This window comes from Cherax quadricarinatus, chromosome 41 (genome assembly GCF_038502225.1).
Source record: "Cherax quadricarinatus isolate ZL_2023a chromosome 41, ASM3850222v1, whole genome shotgun sequence".
NCBI classification, from domain to species: domain Eukaryota; kingdom Metazoa; phylum Arthropoda; class Malacostraca; order Decapoda; family Parastacidae; genus Cherax; species Cherax quadricarinatus.
In genome coordinates, this window is record NC_091332.1 from 2,866,927 (window position 1) to 2,888,420 (window position 21,494).

The window sequence follows — 21,494 nt, forward strand, 5'->3', positions numbered from 1 at the left end:
CAAATAGGTGAGTACAAATAGGTGAGTACACCCACACCCACACACACACCCACACACACACCCAGACACACACACACGCACACACACACACACACACACACACACACCCACCCACACACAAAATGGTAACTAACACACACACACACACACACGCTTGTGACAAGCGGGTTTCCACAGGGGTCAGTCCTAGGACCTGTGCTGTTCTTGGTATATGTGAACGACATAACGGAAGGGATAGACTCAGAAGTGTCCTTGTTTGCAGATGATGTGAAGTTAATGAGAAGAATCAAATCGGATGAGGATCAGGCAGGACTACAAAGAGAACTGGACAGGCTACAAGCCTGGTCCAGCAACTGGCTCCTTGAGTTTAACACTGCCAAATGCAAAGTCATGAAGATTGGGGAAGGGCAAAGAAGACCGCAGACACAATATAGTTTAGATGGCCAAAGACTGCAAACCTCGCTCAAGGAAAAAGATCTGGGGGTGAGTATAACACCGAGCATATCTCCTGAGGCACACATCAATCAGATAACTGCTGCAGCATACGGGCGCCTGGCAAACCTACGGATAGCGTTCCGATACCTCAGTAAGGAGTCGTTCAAGACCCTGTATACCATTTACGTCAGGCCCATACTGGAGTATGCAGCACCAGTTTGGAATCCACACCTAGTCAAGCACGTCAAGAAATTAGAGAAAGTGCAAAGGTTTGCAACAAGACTAGTCCCAGAGCTACGGGGATTGTCCTATGAAGAAAGGTTGAGGGAAATCGGCCTGACGACACTGGAGGCCAGGAGGGTCAGGGGAGACATGATAACGACATATAAAATACTGCGCAGAATAGACGAGGTGGACAAAGACGGGATGTTCCAGAGATGGGACACAGACACAAGAGGTCACAATTGGAAGTTGAAGACTCAGATGAATCAAAGGGATGTTAGGAAGTATTTCTTCAGTCATAGAGTAGTCAGGCTGTGGAATAGCCTAGAAAGTGAAGTAGTGGAGGCGGGAACCATACATAGTTTTAAGGCGAGGTATGATAAAGCTCATGGAGCAGGGAGAGAGAGGACCTAGTAGCAATCAGTGAAGAGGCGGGGCCAGGAGCTATGACTCGACCCCTGCAACCACAAATAGGTGAGTACAAATAGGTGAGTACACACACACACACACACACACACACACACACACGGACTCAATATACAACAGGCCTAGTGTCTAATCGACATATGCCTAGGACAAAATAGTAACTAACACACACACACACACACACACACACACACACACACACACACACACACACACACACACACACACACACACACACACACACACACACACACACACACACACACACACAGAGAGAGGCGGGGCCAGGAGCTCGGACTCGACCCCCGCAACCTCAACTAGGTGAGTACACACACACACGTACTCATATACAACAGGCCTAGTGTCTAATCGACATGTGCCTAGGACAAAATGGTAACTAACACACACGCACACACACGGTAATGCATTATTTACAGCTAGCAAAGTCAGGGTATTTCTCCAGAATGGTCTGTAATATACCACTGTGGATAAAATACTTTCCCATTTCTTGAATATTTCTGAGCGAGTTGTTTCTAAATTCATTAATTTGATCACACTCCAGTACATAATGACGCAAGGTGTGACAATAGTCCATCTGGCAAAGTTTACATTTCGTTTGGTCTACATCTTGTGGCGGTGATTTAACCTGCATCTGCTAGAAAAATGACAGGATGGATAATGAGAACCTTCAAAACTAGGGAGGCCAAGCCCATAATGACACTCTTCAGGTCACTTGTTCTGTCTAGGCTGGAATATTGCTGCACACTAACAGCACCTTTCAAGGCAGGTGAAATTGCTGACCTAGAAAATGTACAGAGAACCTTCACGGCGCGCATAACGGAGATAAAACACCTCAATTACTGGGAGCGCTTGAGGTTCCTGAACCTGTATTCCCTGGAACGCAGGCGGGAGAGATACATGATTATATACACCTGGAAAATCCTAGAGGGACTAGTACCGAACTTGCACACGAAAATCACTCACTACGAAAGCAAAAGACTTGGCAGACGATGCAACATCCCCCCAATGAAAAGCAGGGGTGTCAATAGCACGTTAAGAGACCATACAATAAGTGTCAGGGGCCCGAGACTGTTCAACTGCCTCCCAGCATACATAAGGGGGATTACCAACAGACCCCTGGCAGTCTTCAAGCTGGCACTGGACAAGCACCTACAGTCGGTACCTGACCAGCCGGACTGTGGCTCGTACGTTGGTTTGCGTGCAGCAACAACCTGGTTGATCAGGCTCTGATCCACCAGAAGGCCTGGTCACAGACCGGGCCGCTGGGGCGTTGACCCCCGGAACTCTCTCCAGGTAATACTTGTAACCCAGCCAGAGCCGGGCAGTAGTGACATCCAAGAGTCTGCTTATCTTGTTGGATGCGCCATAGACATGTGGCTCCTTCTGCATGATGGAATGATGATAGATGGACTGACTTGTGTCAATCTCCCTAAGTCTTAAGTGAATAAAGTTCATTTGAAGTTCTTTTCGTATTATTGTTCTCAAACTGCTAACTGACAACCCAAGATTGTAATCTACTCCCTCTTTGAAAGCATACAGCTTAGCCAATTTATCAGTTCTATCATGCATCTGAAGACCAATGTGAGATGAAATCCACAGCATGTGCACTCTGACTCCACTGTCCACAATCTTACCATACCTGTGTCTGGCTTCTGACACAAGCATGCCACAATTTATACTTAATGAGTTGAGAGCATTTATGGATGACAGAGAATCAGTTACAATTAGTGTCAACCTTAGATACATGGACGCATTTGAGTGCAAGGAGTATGGCAAACAGTTCTGTTTGAAGGGTAGAGGCCCAGTTATTGATGCGTGCTCCAATTTCTTTAAGAGAGCCATCACTCTGTATGACAACAGCAGCACTACCAGCTGCACCAGTGGATTGGTAAACAGAACCATCAACGTAAATAATTTGTGAAAGTGTTGTGTGTGACTAAGTTATCAATACAGCTTAAGGCATCATGTTTGGCTTCAAGACGAAGCTTTGGTTGTGATTTAAGAAGAGTTTTGGGGGCAAATGGAGGAATGGTAGTTTGGAATGGGGTAATATCCCATGGAGCAGGGAATGTCTCTGTTGTCTAACTTGACATAGATCATGTAGCTGGTTCATGCGGAGGTCGGTTCCAGTTTTTTCGATCCATCTGGAAGGATGTTCACCAGTGCTGAGGAAAGTTTGGAGGGCTTCTGTGCAGGGGTTTGAATGGGCTAACCTAAGCATATTGACCCCAATAAGGATATTTCTTTCAGTAACATGATCTCTAATGCTTGGAATATTAAGTTCTTTCCGCATATTTAAAATTTTGGCAGTACGAGGGCATCCTAGGATGATCCTCATTGCTTCGTTTTGCAGTTTTTCCAGCCCTCCAAGCTTCCAGTCAGACACGAGTGCAAGTAGTGGCGCCGCATAATCAACCAATGATCTAATATAAGCAAGATACATCATTTTCACAATTTTAACATTAGCTCCATACCTGGGATGAAAACCTGCCACAACTCTAAAGTGCTCTCAGCCTTTCTTTGAGGAGGGACAATAAAGGGCGTTAGAGCGGTAGCATCGTCCCAGGAAAATTCTGCGTGCTCGTTGATAGACAGGAACTCTGAGAGCTGTATACACACCGAGGTGAAGTCACCTATATGTGGTTGCAGGGATCGAGCTCAGCTCTCTGGCCCCGCTTCTTCGCTGGTCGCTATTAGGTTCACACTCTCCTGTCTCCCGAGAGCCTTATTGTACCTTTTCTTAAAGCTATGTATGGGTCCTGCCCTACCACTTTACTCTCTCATTTATTCCACTTCCTCACTGCTCTTAGGCTGAAGAAATACTTCCCAACATTCCTATGACTCCCCTGAATTTTTAACTTCCTGCTGTGCCCTAGTGTTCCTGTTTCCCATCTCTCAAACAATGTTCCTATTCACCTTGTCAATTCCTCTCAGTATTTTGTATGTTATATCCCCCTCCCTAGTCCTCCAGCGTCATTTGGTTGAGTTCTCTTAAAATTACAATCCACATCACTTGTAGAAGGCAGGGTAACATCTAGAGGCACACACAAGTTATCATTATCAGACAACACCAGTCAGGGCAGACAGGTAAAGGGCTAGTTGGAGTGGGAACTTTAGAACTGCTACATGGAAAACTACTTAGCCTTTCATTGCCTCTAGGAATATACCTTGTAGATACTAAGGGCGCTCTTCATGTTACATTTGAACTTCACGCTCCTCTCCATTATTATTATAATCAAAAAGAAGCGCTAAGCCACAAGGACTATACAGCGCTGCACGCTCCTCTCCAGACTAGGGTCACTGTTCATGGCAAACTGGGAAAGTCTCTCAATTGTGTAAACAATTATGCCAGCTTTTTCATGGGAGGGTCCTTTACATTGAGAAGCATGGCATCCTCTTCTTCCTCTTCAACTGTAGTGATCTCAATGATGTCATCAACACTTTTTTTTTTTTTTGCAGTGTGTGTCACTAAGTTCCGTATCAAGGTCTGAGAAGCCTTCTCCCGCCTTCATCCCAGTTCACCTTCTCGTGCACTTGCCGACAGTTTTATAAAGCCCTTGAAATTCGTAAGTCTTTCTGGAGGAACTTTCAAGCACCATTCGAGGTAATGGACTCTACTTCCTCCCTTGAAGCCTTAATGTTGTTAATTGCATCTGTTTATGTTGTAGGCCTTCCAATACCCAAAAAATGTTGGCTTCTTAGATCTACCAGTATCCACAGCAGTTGGGAAATGATCCCCTTAGATGCAATAACTCCCTGACCAAGAGGCTGGATCAACAAGGGTGTGTTCAGTATGAAGGGATGAAACGGTGATTTGGTTTGCATATTCAATTACTATTACAGTAAGAGCACTAAACCCTCAGGATCATACAGTGAGTGGAATGGGATTCCATCACATTTGATCCAAGGAAGATCTGGCATATATTGTCCAGCTGTAGACTAACACATACACTGTAAACAGCTCTTAGCTATTTTACAGGACTGATCATCTACCAACAGTGCCTGTGGAAATGGGAGGCAGTCAGGTTCAGTCCAAGGAAGGGAAGAACAGATCAAATTCCTTAGATCAACAATCCCTCATCAGCATCAAGGAACCTCCCTTGAGGGTGTACTGCCTATATCCACAGAATACTCAAATAGAGGTGTCAAAGATGAGCAATATCTTAAAGGCTGACTCCTTGTAATAGCACTGTCACCCATCATTCGTGGTTTGTATACCAGTGTACAGGCATCATTCTCCTAGCCCTTCCAGTCTGTGTGCACCAAGGAAGTGGTAGACCAGTATTTGCCTAAACCTGAAACCTGCAGCACTACTGCACAACAGGACAATCAGACTGCCCTTTGCCACCTTAGACCCCCTGCAGTATTCTCCTTAGAGATCTACATCCTAGATGGCATCCAATCCAGAAAAGCTGTCTTGTCTGCACTGTAAAACTTCCTTCAAACTGTAGTCTTCAGCAGCTATGATTACCTTTGGGTCCTTAGGGTACTTTATAGAAGCAGCATGATCAGCACTTGCATATTCTTGTCACCTTAATGTTTTGCAGGTTCAGACACCCAAAGAAACTGATCAAACCAGCCCTCACTAGCCATTGAGGGCTCCTGAGGTTCACTTTCATCTTTCATCAGCCAATAAAATTTTCTGGACCTAACCCTTGACTGTAGCCAAGCAGGGATTCATATTCCTTTGGTTCTAGCTCTTCCATCCACACTGGCATGCAGCATTATCTCCAGCTTCTCTAAAAACAGGCTTTCAACATTCTCTTGAACGGAGTAAATGGTGGAGTCACTAACATTAAATACATGCCCAGATGCAGATGACGCCTTATCCACGTCACAATTCAAAATCTAAATCTCCAGCTTCATCTCCAGTGTGAGAGTAGTAGTACTCCTACATTTCTTGTGGTCAGACAGGGATAGATGATGAATTAGTAGGATGTTGAGAAGCCATAATGATGAGTGCAATGTTAGACATGCAAGGAAAATATTACAAATAAGCCAAGGTGTGAGCACTACAGTAAACAAGGCAAAATTTGTCATTCTGAGAGTGAGGCATCACTCCCACAATGTTCCACACAAAGTGACATCTACGAAGAGTACAGTGACTACTTGCTTTCATGAATAGCAAATTCCTGATAGAAATAAGAGTTGCTGAATGTAAGAGAATTCACACATTGTGAACCTTGGATAAATTGAGGGAAACCCAAGATATACGTGTACCATATATGTAAACAAACTATCAGAAGTTAAATATTTATTATAGTGTATATTTGTGGGAGTATTAAACATGTAAGGGTCATACAGCACCTGGAGAATGGAAAAATTATCAGACTTGATCTAAGGAAGGGCAAGATAGCTCTAATTCCTCAGACCAAAAGCCCTTCATCAGAATCAAGACCTTAAAGGACACAAAAGCAAATTACACAATGAATCAAGCTTTAATATAACTTTTATTTCTCTATTACAATATAAATTCAGCTCTTATTACTGTATGCACATTTATTAAATGCTCATTTACAGTGTCCCTACAATGTTTGTGCAAGACTTTAAAAGGCTACAGTATTTGGTTTGGCTTTTATCTACTGTAAAAATAATGAACTTTATTAAACTGGGCATCAAATATAGATCACATTTTCATTATCATACAACAATCTAATAACTTAAGGCAAATAATATATTTTAGATTGTGCACAGTGTAAATTGCATTTTAATACAGTATTACTAATTACATATGGAACTTCCCCGAGCTTAACACTTTTTAACATCCAACTTGAATACTGTACTTCATTTAACAACTTGAGTACATCCATGGGGGGAGTGCTAAATCTGTAGGGGTCATACACTACCTCGAGAAAGGGAGGCAATCAGATTTAATCCAAGGGGAGGGCAACTCTAATTCCTTGGATAGAGACCATAAGTGGTTTCAAGGCACCTACCCTGAAGGGACTTCTCTAAAATATCTTCCACCCTGCATGCATAACTGACTAACGAGTCTTAAGATCTTCAGCTAGTTCACTGGGCTCTTACATTAAATATTGCCAAGATAACCTATTTAAACAATCTTATACATTTGTTTTATAAGTGGTAAGGCCATTTTTGTATTTTCAATGGCCAATTTTTTTCCCAATCTCTTTATTAAAAAAATTCACTGAAAACAGTAAAATTCATTGTAGTATATAATTTTTAACCTATTCTTTTATCAGAGACTTTTTCATGCTGTTAGAATGAAAATACATTGGAGGTTTCAAAGTTATGTACATTTAACAGCATGCACGTTAGACTATAACTTGGATGTATCTTGCAAAGTCTGGAAAAAATCATTTAAATTTTCTATATATCTTAAGATGAGCACAGCACTGTATTCATAAGATTATTTGCAAAGCAGGAACACATTAATAAGACAATATGTGTTTATGGCATTTTACTAAGGTGTGTAGTCCACCAGGGCCTGTCGGATCTCTAGTGGACGAAAGGTTATCTCAGTAAAATTCCATACACCTTATGTTGTGTCTTATTAACATGTCAATATATTTTACTACTGATATACAAAGAACTTCATTACTGTGCATCCAGTTACTGATGATAGATAATTTAATGTGGTAGAGTAAAATAACTACTGTACATAAAAAGCCAATACTACTGTACCTGTTGTTGATTCCAGAGGTCATTGCTCCCACAGCTGCAATTCAGATCAGACTTCCTGGTAGATTAGCCTAATTAGTCAGGCTGATGGTGCTTTCAGCATGCAGTCCAAAATAAGCACCACAGCCTGGCTAATCAGGTACCGAGTCTAGGCAATTATCAAGTCCCCCTTTGAATACAGCTAAAGTGTCTGCATTATTCAGTTTATGCTGTGATAAATGCCTGTTAGGGAGGAAAATACTGTTTGTCAGGAGAGGAGGGAAGGTTTCTTTTTGAAGGGTCTTCGTTATACGACAACTTGTTCAGTGAAACATTTGATCATTTGACCAAAGCTGGTCTACCTAGTCCACCCCAAAACAAAATTAAATGCTACATCTTCAAATGTGTTTTACTACTGTTAAAAAAAAAATTTAATGAGCAAATCAATGGCACACAAACCACAAAGGAAACACAAGAAGATGAAAATTGTATCTCTGTTTTATAATATCTGCTGAAGAGGGCCTCAATGTAAGCCAAAAACATACAGAACTCGTCCTAACCTTGGTTCTAGTTTCAATACAGGTTGATTTATACCAACTACTGTTCATATATCATGCATGTTTAGCCTGTGAATAATTAGCTTTCAATTTCCTGAGACAAATCACCATTCACAGGCTCAATTAAAAAAATTTGCCGACCATTTTTTTTTGAAGTGAAGTACAGATACTGTACTGTCTGTACAGTAAATATCAGTTGATTACAGATTCACTGTTAATGAACTAGCTTACTCATACTTATTGAATTTGTACCTTACAATATTTTTATTTACAAATCACCTTCACATGTATCAATTTTTAAATATTTGTACCGTACATATACAAAAGCAGCATTTACAGCATCTGGCTGACCAGTTTCTTTTCAGTGCAAGCAGTTTGGGATGCTGTTCTGTTTTAAACAGTTTGGTTCATCCCTACAATTCAGAGACTATCCACATTCCTACAAAATATATCACTGATACGAGTATAAACCAGTCCAGTATTGTTGGTAGTTCTCTACCTCAGAGACAAATTATAAAATAGATCACAAGATGGGCTAAATGAAAAGAATCAAGATCTTAGAAAATAAAGACAACCTAAGAAAGAATATTGATGGAGCAGGTAATAACTGTAACTGTAGGCAGTGAGAAAGACCTAGTACTGTATGAGGTGTTGAAACTAATCCTCATGATTTAGATGTACAGAATAGCTCTTCGTTAAGGGGTAGTCATCGAAAATGAAGGTTGTGAAATATTTTTTAAAGCTATCAGGCAGTTTCATCTATATCTGAATAATGACTGGATAGAAAGAAAAGAAAAATGTAATTATGGTTGCAACTCTTTGAAAAGGGGCATTGATTTGAAATTTGTGTATTCAAAAATAGCTTATTTTGCAAAAAGTGCCCCATTTTCCCAAGTCACTGGTTGCCAGATATTGATGGGCACTTCTAGTATAATTAACAGATAGATAATGCATTTTCTTACATGTAAATACAAATGCGGCACTTAGGAATCAAAGTTTTTACAACCACTGAGCTACTGTATGAACACGTGTAAAACTAAAGTTATCTTTTGTACTAAAGTTTCCTATACAAACTCATTTGTAAATTGAAATGGAAACAATTCATTTTTAAATTGGTGACCTGTATGATAGAGAAACAACATAGTGGGCACACTAGTGGTAGGCAGAAGCCTTTAGCCTTTAGTTACAATTTTCAGAAATGTAAAGAATGCATCACTACTTGTTTTCCTATTATTTTTAGGATGATACATTATAGCCTCGGGCAGAAATCCCTGTATGCTAGCTGGGGGGATCCCATCATGTACAGAAAACCAGACAACATTGATACTCCTGCCACTGTTAAGGGGTCCAATTTCCCATAATATGAAACCTGGAGCAATTTACACATTTGTACATATGTGCAAGTGACAACTCAAATGCACAGACACAATTACAACAAATATGTTATGATTACTGCCAAAAATCTGAACACATCGGGACTGAAACTGCATAAGGGATTTTAAACCCTTTAGATTCATACAATTATTTCAGGGATACTACACATAATGAAACAATAATTATACAGTAAAAGACGATTAAAATACACATCTACAATACAGCCCTTACACTAATTTTGAAAGAAGAACTTCTTAAGCCCATTATCCTCAGGGAAACTTAGCGACAGCATACTTTCTGTACTTGTTTTCCCAGCCAACTATTAGACATACAGTAACTAGCTGAAAGAAAGCCTTTTTTTGTAAATTGGTTGTACCAAATGCTCAAAGGTGCTGGGAATATACAGTTAATGCATTTTAAAAAGGTACAAGATTTAAAGAGACCTAACAGAACACTACATTTCCAAAACTCTCTCCATGTAAGGAATGTTGGCATGCAAGGAAACATATGCTATAACATATACTTGCATATAGAAATGTTAGCAAAATCTACCAGAAAACAATAATTTATGATTCTCTTATGGATCATTAACTTTCATTTCTCTTAAGCTTACAGGTGTCTATACTACACAGTAACAATGAAAATTTCTTGGTTAAATAAAAAAGGAGAGGGCAAAAAATAAGACAGTAGATCATGGATTATCTGCTGACTGCTTATTCTGTGCTTAACATTATCAGGTGTTTTTTGTGCACAGCACCTGAACAAAATGAGGAAAAAATGTGAAAACAACAGAAACCATTAAAAATTATGCAATTATTAAGAGTTATTGAAAATTCATCACAATCTCTCCCCAACAGCACCAGATAACTGATGATCAACTGACCTAAAACCAAATAATTCATATTGTGAGGACTTGATTGAAAAATAAAATTAAGATCCATAAATTATGATTCCATCCTGTGACGTTACTGTCCCCAGTACAAGTGAGGTGTCACATTATTAAAAGTATACTGAAACATAGGAGATACATTAGTGCACTCTAATAATACTGAAACAAGGGAGATACATTATTGCACTATAATAATACTGAAACAAGGGAGATACAATAAGCATTAGCACTTTAATAATGATATAATAGAAATACAGTATACATTTTTTTGCCTTCAAGTTTTAAGAAATGTAAAACATTGATTTAATGAACTTTGATTAAACTGATTTTGGAAATACAGGAGAGAATTGGCCGGGTCAACTGATTAAGAAACAATGGACAAAGTCCACTGGTTACAAAATTGTCCATTATCGTTAAGACTGAGGCTAAATAATCTCTTCATTCACCACAATTGCCATTAGTGGCCACTTGCTACCCCCTATTAGTATGGTGAAATGAAGGTTGGCCGTACACTGGTAATTAGTCATGTTAAAAACTACACAGCTAATTTATTCAGCATTTCTACTCGTATTAAGTGTTGCAAAGTAAAAGTTTCGTTGTAAATTACGAAAGGAAATGAATGAACAGAAAAAGCATCTTAATCAGCAAGCAATGTCTTAAGAGTTCCTAACTAAAAGTGCAACTTATTTGATATTTACCCTAGTATAAGATCATTTTCTTTCATAATCACTTTTTACTGTATACGTCCTGTATATTTACTTCTTTTACAACCTCTTCTGTACATACTGTATATTTGCTTCTTTTACAGCCTCTTCTGTACATATTATTATAATAAAAAAGAAGCGCTAAACCACAAGGGCTATACAGCACTGCAACATAATGCAGCCACCTCATACATCACTGTTATTCTCACATTCAGGGTTTCATTGTACCCCCCCCCCATCCAGGCTTGCCCTTCTTTACTTTTAACCACCTTGTTGGTGTAGTACTTCCGAGTGCATTATCTTTTTGCATTATATATCCTCTGAGTCTTTGTTTTAAGAACATAAGAACGAAGGAACACTGCAGCAGGCCTACTGGCCCATGCGAGGCAGGTCCAAGTCTCCTACCGGCTTAAGCCAATGCACCCAACCTAGTCAGGTCAGGTCAGGTCACATTGGCTTAAGGGAGGAACACGACAACCGACCTGGTAGCACAAACTATCAGGTCCAACTCACACCCACCCACATCCACTCATGTATTTATCCAACCTATTTTTAAAGCTACACAATGTTCTGGCCTCTATAACTGTACTCGGGAGTTTGTTCCACTCATCCACAACTCTATTACCAAACCAGTACTTTCCTATATCCTTCCTGAATCTGAATTTTTCCAACTTAAAACCACTGCTGCAAGTCCTGTCTAGGCTAGATATTTTCAGCACACTATTTACATCCCCTTTATTTATTCCTGTCTTCCATTTATACACCTCAATCATATCCCCCCTAATTCTACATCTTTCTAGAGAGTGCAGATTCAGGGCCCTCAGTCTATCCTCATAGGGAAGGTTTCTGATACATGGGATCAACTTTGTCATCCTCCTTTGTACATTTTCCAGAGCATTTATATCCATTCTGTAATACGGTGACCAAAACTGTGCAGCATAATCTAAATGAGGCCTAACCAAGGATGTATAGAGTTGAAGAACAACCTGAGGACTCCTATTATTTATGCTTCTTGATATGAAATTAAGGTTTGGAGGGATATGTTGTGTATCTTTATATGTGTATGCTTCTATACTGTTGTATTCTGAGCACCTCTGCAAAAAGTGATAATGTGTGAGTGTGGTGAAAGTGTTGAATGATGATGAAAGTATTTTCTTTTTGGGGATTTTCTTTCTTTTTTGGGTCACCCTGCCTCGGTGGGAGACGGCCGACTTGTTGAGAGAAAAAAAAAAAAAAAAAAAAAAGTCTTTCCTCATATGTCTGTTACCTCAGTGTTTAGTCTGGTGGTAAATCTATAAACATTCAATCTTTCTTACATGTTTGAGAAAATGTGAGCTTCATACTGATGCTGCAGACCATCAAACACCATAAAATCAGATTGATTAGAGCTGAAGGCCTTCAGTGTGATTGGGCCTGAAAATCTAAGGCAAATTTCATGGAAAAATGCCAAGACAGAACATTATAACGTAAATCAAATAAAAAAAACAATCCTCATCAATGCCTGTTATCCTTATTGACTTGTAAAATATATATACAAAATGTAAATTATTCATTAGGTAAAGTTACAAGGCAAAATGAAAGCAATGTAAGCCAAAATTCCTTGTAGTGTAAAGTTTTCTATTATCACACAGCAACAGATATATCCATATTAAACATTTTAATACCCATCCACCAATAGTTACGTACTTTACCAAGTAACATCACGCAACTCGTGTTAAGACAAGTTTGAGTAAGAATATTTGCTCTGAACTCCAAAACTCCTTGATAAATAGAGATTTTGACATTATTAAGGCTTGCTGAATTCATCCAACAATTTTTGTTTTCCTAATGAACTTTGCATCATCTACAAACATCAATATGTAGGATTTGACCATTTAAAACAAATCACCAACAAGTATACAGAAGAGTATTGGTACCAGGACTGAACCTAGGAAAAAACTGAAGTACCATATCTTCTCCATAACAAAGCTTGTTCATAAAGAATAAATATTCACAATACAATGACTGGAACAATACACAAATAACTCGCACATAGGAGACAAACTTATGATGACATTTTGGTCCAACTTGGAGCATTTACGAATCATGCCATTAACTGACGTATGATTATTATTCGTTTTGTATGTTTTAGAGCCAGATTTTTTCTGTAGACAAATATCAATGCACATAAGAGGTGGCCAATGGGAAAACATTTTTCACTTAAAGAGAGGTAAATGAACTAATATGGCATGTTATATGGCTCTTCAATATCTACGTTTTAGCAACTTCTTTATTATATTAAAAAAAAATGGCTCATTTGGGTGTGTAATTTCTAACTGCATTCTTACCTTTCAACTTCCTGGTTGTTTCAGAGTTTGCTGCTCCCAAGGTCTGGTCCTGGACTAGGCCTCCTTGTTACTAAACTGATCACTCAGACCACATGTGTTAAGAACACACAGTCCATTAAGTGACACAGTCCAGTCAAGATCCATTCCTTGTCTACCCAGTCCATGCCCCCCTTCCCTGAGTATTTTTGAGTATTTTGTATGTAATGATCATATGCCCTCCTGAATTTTAACACATCAAATATGTATGTAGTCAAAACTTGACATGGTTCTGAGAGAAGTAACGGACGTAATTCTTAAAACTGGTTTTTGCTAATTACAACAAACTTACTCTGCTTGTTTGACAAAAAAATGCTTAGTGAATAAGCCAAGTAGACACATTGTGTTTTATGGACAAAACATAAATATTTAATACAGTATAACAGTGTGATAAGGATAAAGGATAGTTACAAATATTATAAACTTAGGTGTAAGAGCCATAATCTATATATACCCATTGCTAACCACTCTGGGTGACCCATGGATACATCCCTGCAGTTATACAATAATGAATTTGTAGCAGTTTTTATTGGGTGTAAATTTTTTAATAAATAATAATAAATAATATAAATTTGTAATATAATAAAGGATAATTATGATTATTTATAAGCATAAAACAAAGAAGCATGATAGAATGAGTGGTGTAGTAAACAAAAGAAGCATGGTAGAATGAGTGGAGTACACAAAGAAGCATGGTAAAATGAGAGTGGTGGAGTATACAAAGAATGGTAGAATGAGAGTAAGGAAGTAAAACAAAGTTGTATGGTAGAATCAGTGTGGTGAATAATTACACAAATGCACCTATGACAAACAAAATGGTGCTGCATCTCCACACAGACAACTCTGCCCTCATAAACGAACAATTTCAACACACAACTTGTATATTACATCAGTATAAGCTTTAACAAAATCAAAGATTTTCAAACAACCTGGATACTGATGGACAAAAATAGCCCATTGAAAATTTATTTTCTTCCTTGTGAGCAACAGCTGTCATAACAAGACATATCATTTGTGTTATCATGATATACAGTAATCTTTACAAATTGGCTGACTTTTTCCTTGTGAATCTCCTATAAAATGTTTCTAAAAATGCCTATTTTTATAGAGCTCATTTTCTTGTGCTATGGCTCTTGACCCCTAAACCATCCACAGAATTTCATGGAAGATGTGCTCACTGGATTCCTCACAACCTAATCTTCCTTCATTCTCGAAACTTTTATATGGATGACAACATTAATCAGGTTAGAGCAATATTTAGAAATGGTCACAGAAATGCAAAACTTAATTACACAAGTACAATACAGGTATTTGAAGTTTTTAAATTTCATGGAAATTCAATGATATACCCACCCCATGAATTCCCAAGGAGCACTATATATACATCAAGAAATGGTAATGTGTAGAAACCTTTCAGTACAAAGTTCATACAGACAATATTTCCAAAACATTTTAAAAACAAACTGGGTGTACACAGTATTTTGTTTAGACTTTTGTTTATCTTCTTTCAACAAACCGGCCATATTCCACCAAAGCAGGGTGGCTCAAAATGAAAAACAAAAGTTTCTCTTTTTAACTTCAGTAATATATACAGAAGGGGCTACTAGCCTTTTGTTCCACTCTTGTTTATATTCTCTAAAATTTTAGTCATGTTATTCTTACAGAAACGGATTCTTTCAAACTCATTTCCAAAGGAATCTATAATTTACCAACAGCCTCTCTTGAATGGCTGCACCACAAGTAAGTCTGGCAAGGAGACGAGACAAAGGTAAGCTTATTAACACAGTCTTAAGTGCTGAAATAGATCTTGAGAAGGATATAGACCAACAGCCCAAGTTTGGGAAAGGAAAATCATGCTTCACCAACTTAATATAGTTTCTTAATAGAATGATGCAAGACAGGGAAGGAAACGTGGAGTCCACATACTTTGACTGACAGATAACCCTTGATATGATGCCTAAAGGGCAATTAATTTACAAATTAGGAAAGTAGAATGGGATATAAGAAAGAACACACTATTGGATAGCGGATTACCCAAAACATTTGATGAGGGATCACCAGAAACGGAAGACAGTCACCGTAAGGGATTACAGTCAGTCCTCAACATTGTTGATAGGTTCTTGGAAACTGACTAAATTTAAGCAAAATGATGTATGGCAAAACCAATCTTATCATAGGCTAATTGATATAAAAACCTCAAGTTTTATTTTTAATATCACACCTTTTATCTGTTTTTTTGTGGCCACAAACATCAGGGGTGCACAATGCACCTTTAGCACTTATTGTAACAGGGTAAAATCAAGGAATAAATGGTTGCAAAGCAAAAATTGTAAGGAGCTCCTCCTACCACCAGCAGGCAGTTCAAAAACAAATAATAACAAATATGGTGGCCTCGCTGAGTGCTTTCATGCTGCGATGTTTGCTGCCATGCACTTGTGTGATTATTGTATACTTTACAAATTTTTATTTTACAATACAGTGGACCCTCGACCAGTGATGGCATCGATTAACGATAAATCCGACCAGCGATACATTTTAACGCAAAAATTTTGCCTCGACTAGCGCTAAAAAACTCGACCAACACTATTCGTTCCGTCTTAGATGTGTCCACTTCTGGCCAGTGTTTACATGCCAGCCAGCCACCGCGGTCGCTTCCAAGCATACAATCGGAACATTTCATATTATCACAGCCTTTTTAGTGATTGCACCTGCAAAATAAGTCACCATGGGCCCCAAGAAAGCTTCTAGTGCCAACCCTACAGCAAAAAGGGTGAGAATTACTATGGATATGAAGAAAGAGATCATTGCTAAGTATGAAAGTGGAGTGCGTGTGTCTGAGCTGGCCAGGTTGTACACAAAACCCCAATCAACCATCGCTACTATTGTGGCCAAGAAAACGGCAATCAAGGAAGCTGTTCTTGCCAAAGGTGCAACTATGTTTTCGAAACTGAGATCGCAAGTGATAGAAGATGTTGAGAGACTGTTGTTGGTGTGGATAAACGAAAAACAGATAGCAGGAAATAGCATCTCTCAAGAGATCTTATGTGAAAAGGCTAGGAAGTTGCATGAGGATTTAATTAGAAAAATGCCAGCAACTAGTGGTGATGTGAGTTTAAGGCCAGCAAAGGTTGGTTTGAGAGATTTAAGAATCGTAGTGGCATACATAGTGTGACAAGGCATGGTGAGGCTGCCAGTTTGGACCAAAAAGCAGCTGAAAAATATGTGCAGGAATTCAAGGAGTACATAGACAGTGAAGAATTGAAACCTGAACAAGTGTTTAATTGTGACACTGACAATGTTGTGAAACACTTTAGGAATGTCATAAAGGAACGGGAGGTACAGGCCTCTATGGACAGATATGTTGTGCGACAGAGGTCCAGTGACTCTCAAGCTGGTCCTAGTGGCATTAAAAGAAGAAGGGAAGTAACCCCGAAAAAGGACTTGCCACCTCAAGTCCTAATGGAAGGGGATTCCCATTCTAAACACTAAGAAGATCAACACTCTCCCCTCCTCCCATCCCATCAATCATCACCAGATCTTCAATAAAGGTAAGTGTCATGTAACTGTGCATGTCTTCTTCAGTTTGTGTGTATTAAAATTAATATTTCATGTGGTAAAAAATTTTTTTTTCAATACTTTGGGGTGTCTTGCACGGATTAATTTGATTTCCATTATTTCTTATGGGGAAAATTAACTTGACTAACGATTATTTCGATTAACGATGAGCTCTCAGGAACGGATTAATATCGCTGGTTGAGGGTCCACTGTAATTTGTATTCATTGTATTAAATTCAATTTTTTTCTTATCAATGTTATAACAAAACAATGTTATTCAGGGACATGCTGTAGTCAGAAGTATAAAACTGAAAAATGGTATGGCGATATGACAAGATGTGAAAAAAGACACTCATGTACAGTTTCCTGTAATAAATGTCCTGAACTGTACATAAGTGTCTTTTTCCACAAGCAGTTTTACAAGGGTTTTTATTATCACCTCAGTAAGAGAGCCAAATGAAAAAAAAAGAATTTTTTTTAACTTCTTTGCTAAATTCAAAATCAGAAAACTATTGAAAAAATTAATATTCATTAACTTAGTAATACATGTAATACCAAATCATATTTATGATACACTTAATTAATATAATACTACATTGCAATTTAACTGTAATAAGTGGTCCATTTTGAAGATAATTTTAAAAGTAATTAAATTCTCTTACTACTATCAGATAAAGCACATATAAATTTTACATAAATATAACGTTAATCAGGGGCAAGTGAAACGAGTCACAAGTATATTAAAAAACTTACTTAGCAATTTATCTTAGGAAGCTACACAACCATTAAAGATACCTGCATCTGCAGGAGAGCTAGACTAGCGGAACCTCTACTATCCACATGTTTGTGTTCTCGGTCATATATTACAAGACATAATTTTAATGGATAGTTTATTTGTTGCATGTAATTACTGACCATAATGAATTCAAATAAGAAATGCTCTTTATATTAACAATGTTAAAAGAGAAATTCAAAACCATTCCATTATCTTGTGTAACGGTGGTGGTGAAAATGTTTTACTTATTGCTGTATACTGAAAGAGGATGGTGTGATAGCAGGTAAAGGGAGAGCAATACTCCACCCATAACAATAATATACATACTCTCAATCAGCAACTCTACTGTAGTAGGAAGAGAGAAAGTAGCACTGCACCTATTGAATAATGATATGCTTGCTCTCATCTTTTGGTATACTTTTGATAGGTTTTGAGTTTTCCTATTCTCTCAGACCTGCCCTAGACCAGTCTTATCTGGTCAATCAGGCTGTTGCTGCTGGCAGCCCACTGGCCCACATACCTGTCACAGCCTGGTTTACAGGGCACTGGGAATAGCAAATGGTCTGTTTTCTTCTTGTAGATGTTTACACATGTTCCTGCAGTGTTTCTGATATCTGCAACTATGTTCCACTCATTAGAAGTTTGATCTCCTTCTGAAGTTAATAAAAATTACTTACTCTCCCATTAAGAGCCGTTCTTTAACCAGAGAAAAGACAAGAAAGATGAGGGAGAAGAGGAAAGAAAGGATGAGAAAAGAGAGGAAGGAAGCAGGCTGAGAAATGAGGGAGGAGAGAAGCTGATATAGATGGGGAGGAAGGATAAGAAATAGGTGTTAGTCATTAGCACTGTCATCTATAGCCAAAGATAGCAAGTACGAATGCTGATTAGATGGCACTAGAGGCATTTGCCCTCTACAAATGAGGCCTATTAGAACTCTCCACTGCATGTCAAACATCTAGAATAACAGCAAGTGCACAATGATGAGTTGGTCAAAACTGCAATTAGCATGTCTCCATAAGGGACTCAGCTTCTGCTAACTAGTCAAGAGTATGAGTGAAAGAAACTCTAAGAAGTGGGTAGCATTTCTTCACTCTGGCCGCCAAAAGAAGTGAAGAAGTAACCCTGCAAATCAATTAGTATACCCAATTTTGTGATTTAGTTAAGTGGCAGATAGTAGAAATTCCACTTATACTACTTCAAGGCATACCTCGCAGTTCACAAGGAACACCGAACTAAGTCTAGATCTACTAACTTCTCACCTTGTAATTTTTCTTTCAACATTTATGTCAAAATTTCTTATTCTATATTAAAATATAAATAAAACTTGAACACACACATAAAATATGACTTGTCTTTATTATTGTGAAATAAGACCTTTAGTGTTATCATTATAAATTAAGACATCATTATTTTCATTATAAATTAACACATCACATTTTGAACCTTCAGAAAATACACTGATACACTCTTTGTAACATTTTTGAATGGAATATAGAAAACCAAAAACATACATTGTCTGCCTTTTAACACTGTCTTATTTTTAATGTGAAAATTAATTCCGATGTACAGTATTTAAATAAGACATTAATAAATGTACCTACGTGGTAATGTGCGATATATCAATGCACATAAATTATATGTAATGCTCGCAACATATATTTTACTAAAAATCAAAATTTAAAATACTAGCTATTAAACCCACCAAACTCATTCATTATCTACAATTATAACCATTTAAAATTACTTCATCCTGGCATGAGTAAATATTCAAGCATTCAACTCGGGTCATTAAATGATGATGAAACTTCAGATTAAAATCATTCAGAGGGACAACACATTCCATGACTACATGGTATTTGATTGCCTGTCATATTTACTGGATAAAACCTTTGGTGAGAAAAATATAGAATATGTACTGAAATAAATTAGAAAAAATATTTGGTATAAGTCAGCTACTAACACGGCCAGATTTGCGTGCCCAGGGTATATACCTCATTATCACATATATATAAAAATGCGTATTGTGCTTCTTTTCGCATGCCTCAATTCCTTTGTTTGTTCAACTTGGACGGAGCTATAAGTTAGTGGTGGTGACAGCAGATATTCCATGTACCATGACAGTGGGTCTCAAGCCATTGGTAATCTGGGTAAGTAGTTCAAGGTAACGAGCATAATGAGCTGGAGTCGGTGGGGGACGAGGTAAATATAGGAAGGTCACTGCAGTGTCCACACTCTGTCCGGATACAAGTCCATTGACACCATTGATGTAACCATTATTAAGATGTGATAGATAGTCTGTATCTGCCTCTGCTTCAGATTGGGAATCACTCTGGCCCTGTATATAAACAAACACAGTTAAGCTATAAATACACAGTTAAGCTATAAATAAAGTGTCATAAGGATGGACTGATGAGAAGAAAGAAATCACCGGGACAGAAAAGCAAATCAGAGAGAGAGATCCGAGTTTCAGCCTTAGTCAGTGTCCGAGGGTCTCTGAGAATGAAATATACAGATCTCTAACTGGTTTCATTTTTTTTGTTTAAGTAGTTTTTGCTTTACACAGTTATATAGAAATATAGGTACAAATTGGGGAGGAGGAGTATGGAAGAAGTGAATGTTTTCAGATACTTGGGAGTTGACGTGTCGGCGGATGGATTTATGAAGGATGAGGTTAATCATAGAATTGATGAGGGAAAAAGGGTGAGTGGTGCGTTGAGGTATATGTGGAGTCAAAAAACGCTATCTATGGAGGCAAAGAAGGGAATGTATGAAAGTATAGTGGTACCAACACTCTTATATGGATGTGAAGCTTGGGTGGTAAATGCAGCAGCGAGGAGACGGTTGGAGGCAGTGGAGATGTCCTGTCTAAGGGCAATGTGTGGTGTAAATATTATGCAGAAAATTCGGAGTGTGGAAATTAGGAGAAGGTGTGGAGTTAATAAAAGCATTAGTCAGAGGGCAGAAGAGGGGTTGTTGAGGTGGTTTGGTCATTTAGAGAGAATGGATCAAAGTAGAATGACATGGAAAGCATATAAATCTATAGGGGAAGGAAGGAGGGGTAGGGGTCGTCCTCGAAAGGGTTGGAGAGAGGGGGTAAAGGAGGTTTTGTGGGCGAGGGGCTTGGACTTCCAGCAAGCGTGCGTGAGCGTGTTAGATAGGAGTGAATGGAGACGAATGATACTTGGGACCTGACAATCTGTTGGAGTGTGAGCAGGGTAATATTTAGTGAAGGGATTCAGGGAAACTGGTTATTTTCATATAGTCGGACTTGAGTCCTGGAAATGGGAAGTACAATGCCTGCACTTTAAAGGAGGGGTTTGGGATATTGGCAGTTTGGAGGGATATGTTGTGTATCTTTATACGTATATGCTTCTAAGCTGTTGTATTCTGAGCACCTCTGCAAAAACAGTGATAATGTGTGAGTGTGGTGAAAGTGTTGAATGATGATGAAAGCATTTTCTTTTTGGGGATTTTCTTTCTTTTTTGGGTCACCCTGCCTCGGTGGGAGACGGCCGACTTGTTGAAAAAAAAAAATGATAAAAGTGCTTAATT

At 38.4% G+C, this 21,494-nt stretch overlaps 2 protein-coding genes across 4 annotated transcripts in view; one reads left to right on the plus strand and one right to left on the minus strand.

The window, feature by feature from the left end:
- LOC128695863 (sodium-coupled neutral amino acid transporter 7) overlaps nucleotides 1-5,033 on the plus strand; it is an 84,963-nt gene extending 79,930 nt beyond the window's left edge. Inside the window, exon 11 of the mRNA XM_053786770.2 lies at nucleotides 4,564-5,033. Coding sequence (XP_053642745.1) covers nucleotides 4,564-4,595 — 32 coding nt within the window. The 3' untranslated portion in view covers nucleotides 4,596-5,033. The remainder of the gene's footprint in view (nucleotides 1-4,563) is intronic.
- A 1,502-nt stretch (nucleotides 5,034-6,535) lies between these two features.
- LOC128695860 (solute carrier family 12 member 9) overlaps nucleotides 6,536-21,494 on the minus strand; it is a 63,683-nt gene continuing 48,724 nt past the window's right edge. For all 3 annotated transcript variants that reach the window (XM_053786758.2, XM_053786756.2, XM_053786757.2), the window contains one exon: nucleotides 6,536-20,277. In XM_053786758.2, the coding sequence (XP_053642733.1) occupies nucleotides 20,017-20,277 (261 nt within the window). In that variant the 3' untranslated portion in view covers nucleotides 6,536-20,016. The remainder of the gene's footprint in view (nucleotides 20,278-21,494) is intronic.